This window comes from Muscardinus avellanarius, assembly GCF_963383645.1.
Source record: "Muscardinus avellanarius genome assembly, chromosome: 13".
Lineage (NCBI taxonomy): Eukaryota > Metazoa > Chordata > Mammalia > Rodentia > Gliridae > Muscardinus > Muscardinus avellanarius.
Window position 1 is genome coordinate 12,930,850 of NC_137799.1, and position 18,914 is coordinate 12,949,763.

General features: G+C 46.3%; 1 protein-coding gene across 2 annotated transcripts in view; it reads right to left on the reverse strand.

Annotated features, from left to right (window-relative positions):
* The window catches only part of RABGAP1 (RAB GTPase activating protein 1), a gene marked incomplete at both ends in the record, with an annotated part of 141,081 nt that overhangs the window by 18,863 nt on the left and 103,304 nt on the right, over positions 1-18,914 (reverse strand). For both annotated transcript variants that reach the window (XM_080708708.1, XM_080708707.1), the window contains 5 exons: positions 1,884-2,012; positions 2,274-2,315; positions 5,217-5,360; positions 5,934-6,059; positions 13,269-13,343. In XM_080708708.1, the coding sequence (XP_080564834.1) occupies positions 1,884-2,012; positions 2,274-2,315; positions 5,217-5,360; positions 5,934-6,059; positions 13,269-13,343 (516 nt within the window). The remainder of the gene's footprint in view (positions 1-1,883; positions 2,013-2,273; positions 2,316-5,216; positions 5,361-5,933; positions 6,060-13,268; positions 13,344-18,914) is intronic.

Genomic DNA, 18,914 nt, shown 5'->3' on the forward strand with positions numbered 1-18,914 from the left:
GGCACGCTTGTAATCCCAGCATTCGGGAGGCTGAGACCAGAGGATCACGGTTTGCAGGCAGCCTCAGCTACTTAGTGAGGCCCTTGCAACTCAGTGAGACCCTGTTTCAAAATAAAGAATAAAAAATAGGGCTGGGGCTGTAGCTCGGAGGTCAAATGCCCCTGGGTTCCATCCCCAGACCCGCAAAAAAAAAAAAAAAAAAAAAAATCCTCTTAACTACACATGCTTCCATATTTCCTTGGGATGATGATATATCACTTCACACACACTGGCATTGAGATACTTTCCTTCAGGCACCTACAGATTTCTTTTTCAAGTTCATGTAAGTATTTAAACATTTCTTGGGTTATCCTCCATCTAGTCTCTGTGTTAAGAGTAAGGATGACCTGAGTTAGATCACTTTCACACTTAGCCACAAGCCCAATATTATTTCATAGAAGAAGTGTAGCCTTGCACTGCGGTGAAGTAACTCTGAATTGAGACATCTGAGTCCAAGCCCCTTCTCCTATTCTACAGATAAGGAAGCTTACCTCCACATTCTCTGAAATCAGAAAATGAACATGACAGTCTCATTTATCCTATACACATCTGAATACAAATATTTATTCTGACCCCCATCTGTTTTTTTACCCCCAAATTATAAACGAAACCCCTTCAATAACTTCTTCTTGTTAAAAATACAACTTTATTAAAACATGAGCACAAGGAGATAATGTATTGCTTTACCTTAACTGAGTGGGTTTTCTCCATGTATTATTAGTTTCAGCTTAAGGAATCTCTCTCTCTCTCTCTCTCTCTCTCTCTCTCTCTCTCTCTCTCTCTCTCTCTCTCTCTCCCTCCCTCCCTCCCTCCCTCCCCCCCCCCCTCTCTCTGTGGTACTGGGGATGAGATCCGGGGGTATTCTATCTCCAAGCTATATCCCCAGGCTGAGTTTTTATTCATTTTGAAACAGGGTCTCACTGAGTTGTAGAGGGCCTCACTAAATAGCTGAGGCTGTCAGTGAACCGCAATCCTCCTGTCTCAGCCTCCCGAATGCTGGGATTACAAGTGTGCACCACCACGCACAGCTTGTGTAGAGAATACTGACAAAATAAAAAGTCAGCTGGTCATGGTGCACACTTGTAATCCCAGTACTAGGAAAATCATAGGTACGTGGACAGCCGCAGCTACTTAGTGAGGCCCCCTGCAACTCAGTGTGAGACCCTGTTTCAAAATAAAGAATAAAAAATAGGGCTGGGGGTGTAGCCTGGAGGTAGAATGCCCCTGGGTTCCATCCCCAATACTGCAAAAGAAAAAAAAAAGTCTATAAATGTTCAGTAACAGACATAATTTTTGTTCCTTACATATCTACACTCTGCAGTTGGTTGAATTCAGACACGTGAAGCTTACTGATACAAAGGGCCGACAGTATTTACAGTATTAGGGAAACAGAAAGGTTACACAATACAAACAACAGACCATCATCTCACTCTAGGCTGTGCATCCCCAGCAAAATGCTCCACAATCGAGCACCGTGACGCCACAAGTGGGAAGTTCTGAGCTGACCTCACACGATGCATCAGTCCAAACACAGCACCGTGAGCACTGCGGCGCTGCTCTCGGGCTGTGTGCGCGAGGTGCGTAGGAAACAGGTGAACCTGGGCTTAGACTCGGGTCCCATCTCCAAACACCTCATTATAAGTATATTTAAATATTTAAATATTATAAATATTTCTGCATACAAGAAGAATCTGAAATCCCAAACACTTCTGGCACCAAGCATTTGTGGAAGAGAAATTCAACTCATATTATCATATTCATATTATAAATAGTAACAGTTTCATCGGGAAAAGGGGGACATTAGCTGAACAAAAGAATCTTAATTACTGCAAGAATTATTTTACCTTCATGTTGCAAGCTAATTCCATTAGCTTTTTTGCATTTTCTTCTGAGCGGTATCTCTTGGGAAGCTGAACCCTGAAGAACTTCAAGGCACCTTCAAAGTCTGTCACCAGCAGGTCATCCTTGGAAGTCTTGAAGACAGTAAGAAAGTACAGTCAACATATTAAAAAAGAAAAACAAGGGTTTGCTATGAAGATGCACAAGCAGCATTTCATAACCCAGGACTTGAAAAATCCCCAGAAGATTATCTTAGTCTTTGTTCAAGCCACCAGCACGTGTTCACCACCAAGAAAACACGAGGGCACAGAGACTGCTTAGAATGATTCTAAAACGAATACAGCAAATGCTCAGCATGACATGCCAAATAATTCATTTTATGAATCAACAAGTACCTTTAATAATCCAAGCGCGACATTAAAAATCACACTTATTCCCTGAAAAAGAAAAGACATAAATAACATCTTTAGTGTTTTTACCTGGGCTATTATGTTGTTTGTTCTCAGAGTACCCCACAGTTTAGAGGAATCATAAAAATGTAACCATTATATCCCATCACCTCATTTAAGGAATACCTAAAAAAACCCTAAATTGAGCAACAAATACACCACTTATAGTCAGTCTGAAATAAGTACATATGCTTTTAGAGTTTCACTCTTTTGTTCTGTGGTACTCCACCACTGAGTATTCTGCCACTGAGCTGTATCCCCAGTGTTTTTTATTTTCAAACAGAATCTTGCAGAGTTGCCTCAACTGTCCCTGAACTTGTGATCCTCCCGCTTCAGCCTCCCGAAGTCCTGGGATTACAGATGAGCCACGACACCTGACTAGGATGCTAATATTTTATGACCAGTAATGGGTGAGTTAGTGGCAATGTTCATCAATATTATTAATGGCATCTGTAGTATTAACAAATTACACGTTAAGCCTGAGACTATAATTTTCAACTTCTTTTTTTTTTTTTTTTTTTTTGCAGGTCTGGGGATGGAACCCAGGAGCATTCGACCTCCTGCCCTATTTTTTTATTCTTTATTTTGAAACCGGGTCTCACTGAGTAGCTGAGGCTGTCTGAGAACTGCGAACCTCTGGTCTCAGTCTCCTGAATGCTGGGATTACAAGCGTGCGCCACCACGCCCGGCTCCTATTTTATTTTTTTTTCATTTGGTATGTGTATGTGGTACTGGGGATTGAGCCCAGGGGCATTCTATCTCTGAGCTACAACCCCAGCAATTTTTATGTTTTTGTTTGATGCAGGGTCTTGCTAGGTTACTGAGAATCTTGCTATGTTGCTGAGGCTGTCCTTGAACCCATGATCCTCCTGTCTTAGCCTCCCAAGTACTGAGATACAGCCATCAGCCACCAGGTCTTCTGGCTCATTATTATTAGTTATTTTGGTGGTACTAGAGATTAAACCCAGGAATATTCTACTTCTGAGCTACTTCTACGTCCAGTCTTTTTTAAATTTTTGTTTTGAAACAGGGTCTAAGTTGCTGAGGGTATCGCTTGGTGATTTCTCACCTACTTTATTATTCCTGTGTCAATTCCAGTGAAATATTTGCAGCATTGAAAACTTGAGACTTTATGTAGGTTAAGGAAGGAAATGAATTATGTTAGAACTGTGTTGGGAAGTAAAAACTGCAGGGTCATCACTGAAAGCCACTTAAAGTATACCAAATCTTGTTTTCCTTAGAGAAGAGCTTTCCTAGATCTATTCTGACACTGAACAAGAAAGAATACTTTCCCAAAGTAGTCCACGATTCTAAACTTACTGGAGTCATAAAACTGTGATCTGCCAAGAAAGCCCTCCTGGTATGCTCTCCCTGTATCAACCCAAGGACCACAACCCCTGAGCGCTCCCTCCCATTATCCAGAAACACCTTGGGAGTCAGGAAGGCAAAGAACAAGAGGAGGTCTTAGCACCTGTGATCAAATTAAACAATTTCAGTTTCAGAAACTCATTTCCACAACTAAGGGTTTTCTGAGATAATCTGTTCCAAGTTTATATAAATTACTCAGCATGCTACCTGGCCCTTAGTAACTACTTAACAGTTGGTTGTTAATAACAGTGAAAATGTAGACACAATTTAAAGATTGGAGATTAGAAACTGGTCACATAAATTATGGTACATCCTAATAATGAGATCCCTGGCAGAAAGTAAGAAAAATAGTAATATGGGAATATTTCAGACTAGTTAATAGATATAAACTCTAAATGGGTTTTTGTATGCTTTAAATATGGGAGATTAAAAAGGATAATATATATATGCATGTGTCTATAGAAGTTCAAGTATATGAAATAAAGAGTATAATAATATATGGAACATGATATTTTTAAATATATGCATACAGTCATAATATATAACACCCCAAATGGAAAACATAATATTCCATATACAAATGCATATATGAAAACATGAGAAAGGCTGAAATACTACGCACCTAAATGTTAAAGTAGTTAACCTTTAGACGGCAGGACTGGAAGTATTTAATTTTTTGTTTATATGTTTTTGTTCTATAATAAAGTACTTTTGTAATGTTTTTTCTTAAACACACACATGCCCCAAAACCCAAAACTATGTTGTAGCCTAGGCTGTTTTTACTCTAATATCTAGTTTCTTTTTTAGTAACATTAGCCCTCCCCCACCTTTTAGCAAATTCCTACCTGGATTAAAAATAAAAACTTCCCCTGTAGCTGGTATGCTCATGTAATTAAGTTCTGGCTAACCCGTGGAAGGTTTCTTTTAAAAATGTTTAATATTTATTTATTTTGTGGCACTGGGGATTGAACCCAGGGACATTCTCCCTCTGAGCTACACCCCAGCCCTATTTTAATTTTTATTTGAAAAAGGGTCTCACTAAGTTGCAGAGACTGGTTGTGAACCTGCAATCCTCCTGTCTAGGCCTCCCAAGTATAGGGATTACAGAGATGTGCCACCACACCTGGCTAGAAAATCTCCTCTAAAGAGAAGGGATATACCTAACTTCACTTCCAACCTTCCTGGCCTGAATACTGACCAGAGGGCCAGAGTTCTGATCTACAGAAATATAAGATCACAACCTTCTGCCTTCTTTTATATAAGACAGAAAAAAAATTCGTTTTATTTAGCTGCTGTTACTTTGAGTTTCTTTGTTAAATCTAACTAATACAAAAGTTGAACCTGTCTTTCCTTAAACAAGAGCACCTTCCACAAATGTGAGCAGTAATATTAGCCCAAGAAGGGTCACTTCAGCCTGGATTTCCCAGCATCAGAATAAAATGACTGAGGATCAACTCGTGACACTTGCCATGGGAAGTACGATGCGAACAAAAGCCCAAGTGCTGGGCCTCGGATACACACCTCACACAACAGCAGGTCGATGATGTGGAAAACCATGTAGAGAGGGAATTTTGCAGTGAAAAGCGTAAGAAACCACTGGGAGGCGTACATGTGTGCTTCAAGGCTGATATCCAGGAAGTGGTTGTACATGTCAGGGATATATTCCTGAAACAGCAAACAAATTAGCTCTGGGCACATATGCAGTTACCCTATGTCCTCTTGGAAGGCTCGGAAATCTGCCAGAAACAGGCAAAATAAGTCACATACTAGTATCTTCCTAAAGATCTCCAACCTGCTCGGGTTCCCATCTGGTCCTGAGCTGGCAGTCAGCTCTTTCCACATCAGACCCTAGCCCTGAAGAAAGAGGAATCCCCCAAAATGGTGACAAATATTTGGAAAAACTGGGTTTTCTTTCCAAGTTATAAATTGTTTGGGAAAGTCTCTTTCACTTTTGTTACGAGTGTTTTCTAACCAAGCTTCAGAGCCTTGGTGGGAGCACATGACTGAACTTGCTGTGGCCAAGCTCTCCACAGCCATTTGCTCTTCTGGGGGTTCTGGAGATGGCGAACCCAGCTCACACCCATCAAATTCACCCGGTTAATCTTGGCATCCTCATCACATAGTGAGAAGTGAAAAAATAAAACTCGACCTCAGCCACAGGTGGCACTACGTCCTCACGCCAGCTCTCCCAGTTCCGAAATCTCTCTCTGTCCAACATACGCTGATTTCCCATTTTACCTGCATGAGGCGCTCCAACTGGTAAAATTTGCAGTGCAAATCTTCAAAGTTTTGCTTGAAAAGTTCCCTGAGACCATAGTCAAACATGATCTTGACCAGAACACTGAAAGCCTGTTCTTCTGGCATCTGGAACAGAAAGACAATGGAGAAAGTCTCAAAACACAGACACAAGTTTTCTCAGTGTTATTAAATCTGTCCTTTTATTACTTACCAGGGAATACAGTGGTTTGCTGAAACTCAGGTCTAAAGTTTTGTTTGGTAACATTGTTTACTCAGTCGAGCAACATTCAGTGATGCCCACTCTGTCAGCACTGTCCCTGTCCTCAAGGAGCCTCCGTACAGCCAGGACACTGTGCCATGACCATATGGACTAGGTGGGATCAGAGGAGCAGAGCGCAGGGAGCCTGCATCCACGGCCAGAGAAAGGCCTTGCAGGAGGACAGGGTTTGAGATGAGTTTGGGAACAGACCGACACAGAGACTTCCTCTTTTCTTTCCTTTTTAAAATTTTTTTTTGCGGGTCTGGGGATGGAACCCAGGGGCATTCAACCTCTGAGCTACACCCCCTGCCCTATTTTTTATTCTTTATTTTGAAACAGGGTCTCACTGAGTTGCAGAGGGCCTCACTGAGTAGCTGAGGCTGTCCACGAACCATCATCTTCCGGTCTCAGTTTCCCGAATGCTGGATTACAGGTGTGCCCTCTTTTCTGTTTAATCACTTCACCTCCTCAGGCTGCCAATTCATTCCAGTGAGGCTGGTCTTCTTCCCTATCTCTGGTGAAGACACAGCTCGCCACTGAAGAACCTTACATGTTTCGAGGCTTGCAGCAATGCTTACATACCAGTGATGCTTGCCATAAAGCTGAGAGTGCTATAAAACTCCCTTCCTCTTCCAGATAGAAAGAGGAATGCATTTATAATAGTCTGCACATTCACAGAGGTACAGATTAAAAGAGCTATCCATTTATAATAACATGTACATCTTCATAGCTTTATGGAAAAACATTTATTTCCCTGAGAACCTGGCAAGTTTTCAATTCAGAAGACAAGCACCGGCAATGTAACTTAAGGCTCATGGTGATGGCAGGAAGTCTTCAAAAAAGTAAGGGAGGGGGGTGGCTTCTACTGAACAAGACAAGGAAGGTGGGCTGGGCGCAGAAAGCACCGAAAAAGCAAACTTAGGAAGGAGCCAGAGTAAGCCAAGGAGAGCCCAGGAGGTTACGTGAAAGACCAGATCTTCTGAGGCCTTCGTCCTGGAAGGCAGCTTCACTTCCCCACGAGGGGGCACAGTGGTCTGACCCCTGTGGCGCTTTGTGATGTGCAGACCGCCCATCTCCCCTCATGTCCAAACAAGCACTATCTTATTACCGTGGAGCAAGCAGAAGGGAAATCAAATCCAAACATGGGGGATCTTGAAAAGCTACTTTCAATGGGCTATGGTACTCAAATGGGATGTCTCTGGCCTGGGGTTGTGAAAAAAGACAAACCATACAGGCTTATAAGACTAAGATACAGTCTGATTAAAACAACCAAACCAAGACGCTGGGTTCTGGGCGGGGGTCGCGGGCTGGGCACGCCAGATGGGGCCCGGGTCGCGGGACTCTGGGCCCCAGGCCGAACTGCAAGTAGCGCGCCAGACCCCTGGAGAAACCAGGCCCAGTAAGACTCTGGGTTCTGGGCGGGGGTCGCGGGCGGGGCACGCCAGCTGGGGCCCGGGTCGCGGGACTCTGGGCCCCGGCGGAACTGCGCATAGCACGCCAGACCCCTGGAGAAACCAGGCCCAGTAAGATGCTGGGTTCTGGGCAGGGGTCGCGCGCGCGGCACGCCAGCTGGGGCCCGGGTCGCGGGACTCTGGGCCCCGGGCCGAACTGCGAGTAGCACGCCAGACCCCTGGAGAAACCGGGCCCAGAACACAAAAAGATAAAGAAAAATATCGGAGAGGTGGTAAGAAAGCCCTTATGGATGCCAGGACACTGGAGATGCAGACAAAACTTATCTAAATGCACTGGAACTTATGGAAAAATTCGCCGTTAAAGAGGACTGCTATTTCTCTATATTGTTAAGAATCTCAGACATCACATATAAGGAGAGAGTTTAGCGGAGACCAAGGAGAAATGCGGTGTTGAAAGAGTTCTCCACGATGGTGGTGGAGACTTGTATTCAGGAGAAGCAGAAACCAGATCTTACCAACTTTATTTTTTTGGAGAAATTACACCAAATGTCGAATGCTACCATCACGCATGCTTAGGAACACTGGACAACATTCAGAGTGGAAAAAGAGCCTGGGAAGGATTTGAAACGGTGGAGGCAGTGGCAATGCCAGTGGCCAATATTCGGGGGAGGCAGAGATCTGATACATTACAACTGGAACCTTTGAAATAATAACCACAGAGACAGTGATCGGAACCTGCGGAGGGGTTAGGCGGGCGCCGGGGCCAGTGGCCGACATCGGAGCTTGCTGTGAGGCAAGGCCACTACTGAGGCCTCCGTGGCTGGTATTGGAACCTGCAGAGGGGTTAGACCGATGCTGGGGCCAGCGAGGCCGGCATTGGAGCCTGCCATGATGCAAGGCTTGTGCTAGGGCCTCCGAGGTCGGGTCCGGAACTTGCTGAGGGGTTAGGCCGGTGCTGGGGTCAGTGAGGCCAGCATCGGAGCCTGCCGTGAGGCAAGGCCAGTGTTGGGGCCTCCGAGGACGGGACCGGAGCCTGCTGAGGGGTTAGGCCGGTGCTGGGGCCAGCGAGGCTGGCATCAGAGCCTGCCATGAGGCAAGGCCGGTACTTGGGCCTCCGAGGCCAGGATAAGAGCCTGCCGAGGGGTTAGGCCGGTGCTAGGGCCAGCGAGGCCGGCATCGGAGCCTGCCTTGAGTCATGACCAGTGCTGGGGCCTCCGAGGCCGGGATCGGAGCCTGCCGAGGGCTTAGGCCGGTGCTGGGGCCAGTGGGGTCGGCATCGGAGCCTGCCTTGAGGCAAGGCTGGTACTGGGGCCTCTGAGGCCAGGATAAGAGCCTGTTGAGGGGTTAGGCCGGTGCTGGGGCCAGCGAGGCCGGCATCGGAGCCTGCTGTGAGGCATGACCAGTGCTGGGGCCTCCGAGGCTGGGATCGGAGCCTGCCGAGGGGTTAGGCTGGTGCTGGGGCCAGTGAGGCCGGCATCGGAGCCTGCCTTGAGGCAAGGCCGGTACTGGGGCCTCGAGGCCAGGATAAGAGCCTGCCGAGGGGTTAGGCCGGTGCTGGGGCCAGCGAGGCCGGCAGCGGAGCCTGCCGTGAGGCAAGGCCGGTACTGGGGCCTCCGAGGCCAGGATAAGAGCCTGCCGAGGGGTTAGGCCGGTGCTGGGGCCAGCGAGGCCGGCATCGGAGCCTGCCTTGAGGCAAGGCCGGTACTGGGGCCTCGAGGCCAGGATAAGAGCCTGCCGAGGGGTTAGGCCGGTGCTGGGGCCAGTGAGGCCAGCATCGGAGCCTGCCTTGAGGCATGACCAGTGCTGGGGCCTCCAAATCCGGGATCGGAGCCTGCCAAGGGGTTAGGCCGGAGCTGGGGCCAGCGAGACTGGCATCGGAGCCTGCCTTGAGGCAAGGCCGGTACTGGGGCCTCGAGGCCAGGATAAGAGCCTGCCGAGGGGTTAGGCCGGTGCTGGGGCCAGCGAGGCCGGCATCGGAGCCTGCCGTGAGGCAAGGCCGGTACTGGGGCCTCCGAGGCCAGGATAAGAGCCTGCCGAGGGGTTAGGCCGGTGCTGGGGCCAGCGAGGCCGGCATTGGAGCCTGCCGTGAGGCATGACTAGTGTTGGGGCCTCCGAGGCTGGGATCGGAGCCTGCCGAGGGGTTAGGCTGGTGCTGGGGCCAGTGAGGCCGGCATCGGAGCCTGCCTTGAGGCAAGGCCGGTACTGGGGCCTCCAAATCCGGGATCGGAGCCTGCCAAGGGGTTAGGCCGGTGCTGGGGCCAGCGAGGCCGGCATCGGAGCCTGCCTTGAGGCAAGGCTGGTACTGGGGCCTCTGAGGCCAGGATAAGAGCCTGCCGAGGGGTTAGGCCGGTGCTGCGGCCAGCGAGGCCGGCATCGGAGCCTGCCTTGAGGCAAGGCTGGTACTGGGGCCTCTGAGGCCAGGATAAGAGCCTGCCGAGGGGTTAGGCCGGTGCTGCGGCCAGCGAGGCCGGCATCGGAGCCTGCCTTGAGGCATGACCAGTGCTGGGGCCTCCGAGGCCGGGATCGGAGCCTGCCAAGGGGTTAGGCTGGTGCTGGGGCCAACGAGGCCGGCATCGGAGCCTGCCATGAGGCTAGGCCGGTGCTGGGGCCTCCGAGGCCAGGATTGGAATCCTGCCAAGGGGTTAGACCGGTGCAGGGGCCAATGGCCAGCATCCGAGCCTGGCGTGAGGCAAGTTCACTCCTGCGGCCTCCAAGGTCGGGACCAAAGCCAGCTTAAGGGTTAGACCGGTTCAGGGGCCAGCGAGACCAGAACTGGGGCCTCCCATGAGGCAAGGCCGCTGCTTGAGCCAGCGAGATCTGGATCAGTCCACTGAGTAGCCAGGCCACTACTGGGACCATCAAGAGTGGGATTGGTACTTGCAACGCAGCATGCACAGAGAAATATCGCAGAAAATATAAATCAGACACTTCTCTTAATCAGCAATAACTAGGAGGAAAAGGGCAACAGGAAGAGGTTGAGCTATAGATAGGGCCCTATAGTGAAGCAACTAATGTGACCAATCAGAGGGTATGTAATACTGGAGGACGGAGCCTCTTTAAAACGCAGGAGATACATAAACAAATGTATCAAAGTAAATCACCAAAAAGCGTGGGATGGAGGGAGGGGGAGGGAATGGGATGGGGGCCGGATGAGGGCTAATTGGATGATGTGTGCTTGTATATCCTCTCAAGTCTTGTACTCCAATGTGATTGATATATGACTACAATGCACCAATTTAAAAAATAAATTAAAAAAAAAAAACAACCAAACCAAAAAAAAAAAAAAAATTATTTTCCCCTCTGGTGCTGGGAATTGAACCCAGGGGCATTCATCTCTGAGATATACAGCCTGCCCTATTTTTATTTGGAAACCTCATTAGGTTGCTGAGAGCCTTGCTAAGTTGCTGAGGATAGTTTCCAACCTGCAAACCTCCTGTCTCAGCCTCCCAAGTACTGGGATTACAGGCATGCATTATCAGACCTGGCTCAAACAAAAACTTAAAAAATTTGATTTCTGCCGGGCGTGGTGGCGCACGCTTGTAATCCCAGCGCTTGGGAGGTGGAGAGAAAAGGATCGCGCAGGTTCGAAGACAGCCTTGCTGGCTTAAGAGACCCTGTTTCCAAATAAAAAGTATAAAATAGATCTGGGAGTATAGCCTGGAGGTAGAAGGGCTTCCAGGAACCCCAGTACCACCACCAAAAAAAAAAAAAAAAAAAAAAAAAGAAAGAAAGAAAGAAAGAAAAAAACCCGATTTCTCCATTAATATCATAGCTTTAGCATAGTTTACATGACCAGAATGCCACTAAGCTGGGTCCATAACTGAAAAAGTACAAACTAGTTTTTATTTTACCTGTATTACAACCTACACAAAATGGCTTACAAGTGTTCAGGCCCCCGCTGCTTAGAAACCGTATGGAGACTTCCTGGTGTGGCCCCCAAGCCCCCAGTGGGCCCTCATTTCTCCCTCCAGCTCCTGCTCCAACCCCTTCTCCCCTCCAGGCAAGAGGTTCCAGTTACACTTCGAATTCCTTCCAACCCAGGTGCTTCGCCATTTCAGGGCTCTATATACCGTACTTCCCCCACTTTGCCCAACGGTGCTGCTCTCCTTTACATTCTTATGCTTTTAAAATACTTTTATTATTTGTGTAACAACATAAAAGGAAAAAATGTTAAATGATACTAAAAAGTACCGAAGAGAATAATGGGTCTTCTCATTTTCCTTGGTGCACTGTAAAGGTTCCCCCCAAAGCAGCCTTTAATCTATGAAGGCTTTCTGCTATATTCTTGTATCAAACACTTTATCTTCAGAGCATCACTGAAATTCCTAACAACACTCTTGCAACTAGGTGAAGTCAATAGTTATGTGGCCATGAGGCTGGGGTCTCTGACTCCCACACTGCACTCAAGACCCTCACCGTGGATGCTGCCTATGTGGTATTCCTGCCACACATTTTAATTTAAATCATGAGGAAATTATTAGACAAATTAAAAATATGGGCCATTTTACAAGACTATTTGCCAGAACATTTCAAAGCTGTCAACAGCATGAAATACAAAAAGTCCAAAGGGTGCAATTTATATTAATAAAGAGCAAAGCCATGTGTGGCGCACATTTGTAATCCAGCATTCGGGAGGCTGAGGCTGTAGGATCGCGAAAGGACAGCCTCAGCTACTTAGGCCCTCCGCAACTCAGTGAGATCCTCTTTCAAAATAAAGGATAAAACATAGGGCTGGGGGTGTAGCTCGGAGGTAGAACACCTGAGTTCCATCCCCAATACTGAAAAAGAATAAAGAACAATGACAAGCAAACCCAATGACTTCACTGGATCAAGACTGTAAAGAACACTATGAAGTAGACAGTGGGGAACCAAAAGTGGCCCGTGAGTCACACACTCGGAGTCAACTGGGGTTGTGGATGTTACCGCTACGTCGCAGAATGTCCACATTTTTATGAGACACAGGCTGAGTGTTAGGAGTAAAGTACCTCCATGTTTGCTACTTCCTTTTAAAAAATAACTGGAGAGCCCTGCATAGTGGTAATCCCAGCGTTCTGAGGCTGAGACTGGAGGATCGCGGTTCGTGGACAGCCTCAGCTACTTAGTGAGAGCTCTGCAACTTAGTGAGACCCTGTCTCAAAATAAAGAATAAAAAATAGGGCAGGGGGTGTAGCTTGGAGGTTGACTGCTCCTGGGTTCCATTCCCAGAACCCCCCCCACACAAAATAATAATATAAATTTGAGGAGTTATTTTCAATGAAAAATAATACGTGTGTGGAAGAAACAGAGACAAAGAGAGAAACCAGTGGGGAAAACACTGATTGGTAAATTAAATGCAGAGTACTGGATATGCAGGTTCATCTTAATATTTTTTTTTTAATTTTTTTGAGATGCAAAGTAAAATGTCCCTTAGGGTCCACCAACATAAAACTCTATCCAATTGTCCTAGTAAAAGAAAGAAAGTCGATCCTGATCCCTGCTTTCGACACTGCCATTTATTTTCACCACGTTTCTCTTCCATGATGACATTTATAGGACAAAGTTTCCAGGTGTAGAGTCTGAAACCCATCTTAAAGCGTCTGGCCAAATCCCACCGAAAACCATGCTCATGCCCAGGCGAGAGGAGGCTGAGCCGCCCCGGGAAGGCCACAGAGGCCGAGTACTTACATGGAGAAGGAGCACAGCAGCAAGGAACGACTGGCCCTGGCAGTAGCCGATCTCTTCATCATACACAGAGTAAGCCTGGGCGGGGGAAACCAACAAGTTCAGTGACTTGGCCATGGCTGCCTCCTAGGACCTGAGGTGACACTCACACCTGCTGGCATTCTCATGGCCAGTAAAGAATCCCAGCACCTCTGCTTCACTCCTAGCCCTTCTTTACAATCAGCAGGCATGTGTCCCCACACCACTTCCTGGGGCTGAGGAGGGAGGCAGGTTAGGCAAACCCATCTGAGTGCTCAAGAGGCTCCAGGGCATCCCTGCTCACTTCCTTCCAGCCTCCAGCACATCCCACTTCACCCAGAATGAACCCTCTTGGTGCCTCGGTGGTACCGTCTACTCATGCATGGTCATGGCAGTGCATTTTATTTTATTTTTTATTTATTTATTTATTTTTTGGTGGTACTGGGGTTCCTGGAAGCCCTTCTACCTCCGGGCTACACTCCCAGACCTATTTTTGCATTTTTATTTGGAAACAGGGTCTCCTAAGCCAGCGCGCGGGGCTAGCTTCGAACCTGCGCGATCCTCCTGTCTCTGCCTCCCAAGCGCGGGGATTACAAGCGTGCGCCACCACGCCCGGTCTCTTGGCAGTGCATTTTAAATGCTCGTCTTCTGCCTGGATTGCAGGTTCCCGAGGACGGGGACGACGCCCTCTGAAGCTGGGACCCTTACACAGAGCAGGCATTCGCTCACTCATGCTGTTCATGTTGCCCTTTTTTTTTTTTTTTTCTGGGAAAAAGTCTTTTGGCAAAGACACCAAAATACAATTTTTTCCATAATGCCAGTAATAACTTTTCTGATAAGGAGTATTCTGAAACCATTTGTGGGTTCCACTGGAATTCTTATTTTTATTTTCTTTGGCAAAAGATGATTACTACTCATCGCCTCTGAATATTATTTTGAATAGAATACTGACATCTAACATTCCTTATGTTTACTCGCTGGTTCTTGAGCTGTTTTTCAGAGCTCTGTTTTTGTAACTGGTATTGGTAGTTCTCATATAAAGTGATATGTGCAAAAAGGGAAATTCCTGTAGATTCAAGATGTTATTTCCTGTTTGACAAAATTACTTCTGGTGAAACTCCCTTTATTCTCCACTTTTGTTTTGTTGTCGTTCCTGTGTTCCAAGAAACCAATTTAGAATTGGGTCTGTTTAAGCCGCCCACGGTGGTGGACGCCTATAATCCCCATACTTAGGAGGCTGAGATGGGAGGATCACGGGTTTGAGACCAGCCTCAGCTACTTACTGAGGCTCTGTTTCAAAATAAAGAATACAAAGTAAGCTGGAGGTGTTGCTTAAAAGTAGAAAGACCCTGTGGTTCAATCTCCAGTACCGAAAAAAAAAAAAAAAAAAAAACAGAAAAAGAAAAAGAAAAAAGAATGGGTCTGTTTAAGAATCTATCTCTATGCAAAATGTGATACCAGTGCTTATCAGATGGTAATCAAGTTAATAAAAAACATGTTTTATCATTAACTTTTAGTGAACGAACACACACACACACACACACACACACACACACACAGCCAGGTAAGGCGGTGGTACATGCCTGTAATTCCAATACTTGAGAAACTGAGGCAGGAAGATGGTAGGCTTGAGGCCAATCCCAGCAATTTAGAGAAACACTCAGCAACTTAGCAAGGCCCTGTTTATAAAAAATAAAAAGAGCTGGGGGGTGTAGCTCGGAGACAGAATGCCTGAGTTCAATCCCCCGTATAAAAATTTAAGGATTAAAAAACCCATACGATCATGCTTTCATAAATTCAGGTAAAAGCCAATATAATTGTAATTAAACTTCCACTTTGTCACAGCTTGTCTGATGAGAGGGATATAGGATGAGAAATATATTCACTTTTGCAAGGACGAGATGTGCTGTTAATTGTAAGAGGCGATTTATATCTAACAAATTAAAACCTTAACAAATGTCAATGCCAATGTTAAGACTGTTCAGACTGGTAGTGGCACATGCCAATACAGCTCTTTGGAGCATTTCAAAGCATTTGTTGGTATCAATCAAAGTATGGTTATAAAAAAGAAGCTTGAGAGTTGGAGAGTCAGGCTGGGTCTTCGAATGTTTCTTACCTTCTTTACTTGTAAGGCGACAATAGACATACTACTACTAATATCACAGAGTCGATCTACTGTCCTTATTCAGTCCTCTCCCGTCACGTGCTCAGCGCACAGCTGGCTACGCAGCGAGGGACAGGCCTTGCAGAGAATGGAGGGGGTAGATTTTTCAGGCCCATGAAGAGACTGAAGAAATGGACAGCGGTGTGAAGGTTCGTGACATGTTTGCGAAATGTTTGTACAATTCCCGGGGCTGCGGTACAGCATGTGGAGACAAGGCACTGAAGGGCGGCACGTGTTAGCATATGTAGAAGCGGTCCCTGCCCTGAGGCTTCACAATGCAGCGGGCAGAGGCAGCAGCAGCAAGGACAAGCAAGGCTACATCAGAAAACATTGCCAACTCTACAGAACCCAGGGTCAGCAAGGGAACCAGGTTTTTATTTCATTTTACTGGGTCAGGAGGCGACACTAAACATTTTTGTGGAGGCTGCAGAAATGATGAATCCTGGGGTAACAGGAAATAAATAATATCCAAGTTAGAACCCAGGGGCAGGGAAACTAACTCAAGGCAACAGGCATTCATGCAACAGGCATGAATGGAGAGGACAGGTCTCATCACTTACTTTACTGGTCCTGGGGCTTGAACCCAAGGGCAATCTACCTCTGAGCCACACATCCCTGTTTATTTGAAACAAGGTGTCACTAAGTTACCACGCGCTGGACTCTAACCTGGCTTCTGCTGCCTCGCCTCCCACCTACTGGGATTACAGGTGTGCTCCACCATGCCTGGCTAGGAAGAACAGTAAGAGAGACATCAATGGTGTCAAACAACCCAGGCAAAGAAAGGAGCTGAAGACACAACTGTATCTTCATCAAGGCAACGTTATGGGGGAGAGGGGAGATCTGCTTCTAATCAAAAGAGGTAGGATGCATCTAGGGAGATCTGAACAGATCTAGTGGATGGTATAGATGGACAGTAATCTTACTTTTCAGAGACATGTAGTAGTGAACAATTAAGATCACGACGTCTGAGATTTATTTATTTTTTTTTTTTTTTGAGGGTCTGGGGATGGAACCCAGGGGCATTTGATCTCCAAGCTACACCCCCTGCCCTATTTTGTATTCTTTGTTTTGAAACCGGGTCTCACTGAGTTGCAGAGGGCCTCACTAAGTAGCTGAGGCTGTCCGCGAACCGTGATCCTCCAGGTCTCAGACTCCCGAATGCTGGGATTATAAGCGTGCGCCACCACGCCTGGCTTGAGATTTGTTTTAAAGTACTCTAGGGAAAAACAGGAATAAAGCAACTGTGGCAGCATGTTGATAAATACTAAATCTGTATGGGGGATATATAAGAGTTCATTATCCTAATTAGCCTTTGTGTATGTTTGCAATTTCTCATAATAAAACATGTTTTAAAATGAAGTCTATTTTGAGATCCATTTCATCCAATGGACCGACAGACTCTGACACAGAGACCAACTGGCCTGGGGAGTTAGGCCTGGAGACTGGGAAACACTTGTGCTGCAGCGGTGACAGCTGCTGCTTCGTGGGTGGAAGGATCGCCCACGGACAGTGTAGAGCTGGAGGAGCTACCCACTGAGCACCCAGGGAAGGCCTGTGTGTAGGGACAGGCAGAGAGACAAACAGACAGACAAAGCATCGGTGAAGCTGTGAGGCAGGAGGGGAGGAGCCAGGATCAGAGAGAGCTGGCTCTCAGACGCGGGACCTGTGTGGGCCTGTGAGGGGCTACGGCGGGAAACAGGGGTTTCTTTCTGGGAAACCTGCAGCAAGGAAAGGAATGGCTGGGTGACTGCCGAACTGAGAAGTGGCTAAAAATGGATGGTCAGAGATTACAGCAGCGATCACAGCTTTATGTGTTTTGTGGAGAAGTTAAAATTAAGCCCCAGAAATATATTTTTCTAAACTCTAATTGTTCTTATAGTTCAAAATTACCTAATCTACCACTGGAGACAATGATCTTCACGGCTAGTCTGCCCCAAAACCAGCTGCTAGTTTTGCCTTCTCAGTCGTAAGCTGTAAGTTCCTTAAGCATATGCCTCACGCTCTGCCTGCACTTACTACAGAACAGGAGATGTATAAGCACTCGATTAATTCTGGGGACAGAGGACTAAAAACTAATTCCAAAGACAGGTCAAAGTTGAAAAGCTAGTCCCAACTTCTTTTAGCTCCACACCTTTGACATAACAAAATCTATCTGAAAATGAAGTATTGGCTGGGTGCAGTGGCACAAGCCCGTAATCTGAGTGCTTGGGCGGCAGAGACAGTTTTGAAGACAATGCCAGAAATGTAGCAAAAGCCCTGTTTCAAAATAAACAGAATAAGCTGGTGTGGTGGGCACGCTTGTAATCCCAGCATTCTCGGGAGGCTGAGACTGGAGGATTGTGGTTCGCGGACAGCCTCAGCTACTTAGTGAGGCCCTCTGCAAATCAGTGAGACCCGGTTTCAAAATAAAGAATAAAAAATAGGGCAGGGGTGTAGCTCGGAGGTCAAATGTCCCTGGGTTCCACCCCCAGACCCGCCAAATAAATAAATAAATAAATAAATAAATAAAAATAAAAAATAAATAAATAAAAATAAACAGAATAGGGGTAGGAATGCTTCTACCTGAGAAGCAGAATGCCCATGGGTTAAGACCATAAAACCAAAAAAGAAGAACAAATTATTAAAACTGATCAGGTAATTATTTTCTTCACACTGTTCAGCTATTGACCTTTTGACAGAAATCAGTATTAGCCAGGTACAGTGGGACATGCCTGTAATCCCAGTTACTCAGGAGGCTTAGACAAGAGATCACAGGCTCAGAAATTTAGTAAGACTCACAGCAACCTAATAGGTTACTATTTTAAAACAAAAATAAAAAGGGCAGGGGGTGTAGCTTGGTGGTAGAAAGTCCCTAGGTTCAATCCCCAGGACTGCCACCAAAAAGAAACAAAAAAATCAGTGTTTTCTATCTTTTCTTACGGCGCAGGGCTCTAATTCCTGTTGCCACTTCCCACTTGTCAGATCATATTAGCAGGCATAACGTGAACACTGCAAAGGGATTTGCAACGTTACAGGGCTTTGGGACTCTATTTTTTAAAATCTAAATGTGGAGCCGGGAACTGTCATCTGAAAATCCTGAATATAGGGGGAGGGAGACTCTACCACTTTATTTCTAATTATTTCCTGTTCTTTTATATTTTATTAAAAGAAATTGTGGGGGCAGTGCTGGGGGTTTAGCCCAGGGGTGCTCTACCACTGAGCTATATCTCCAAACCTCTTTATTCTGAGACAGGGTCTTACTAAGTTGCCCAGGCTGCCCTCAAACTTGCGATCTGTCTGCCTCAGGCACCTTGATCACAAGGTGCACACCATCATATCTGATTCGTTTTTTAATAAGTTTAAAAATGTGTTGTCACAAGTCTTTCCTTTTCTGCGTTACTGAACATCAAATATAAATTACACGATGAAGTTATGTTTTATGTAATTTCAAAGAACTAGAAGTACCACTCAGAACTACATTTTTCTTT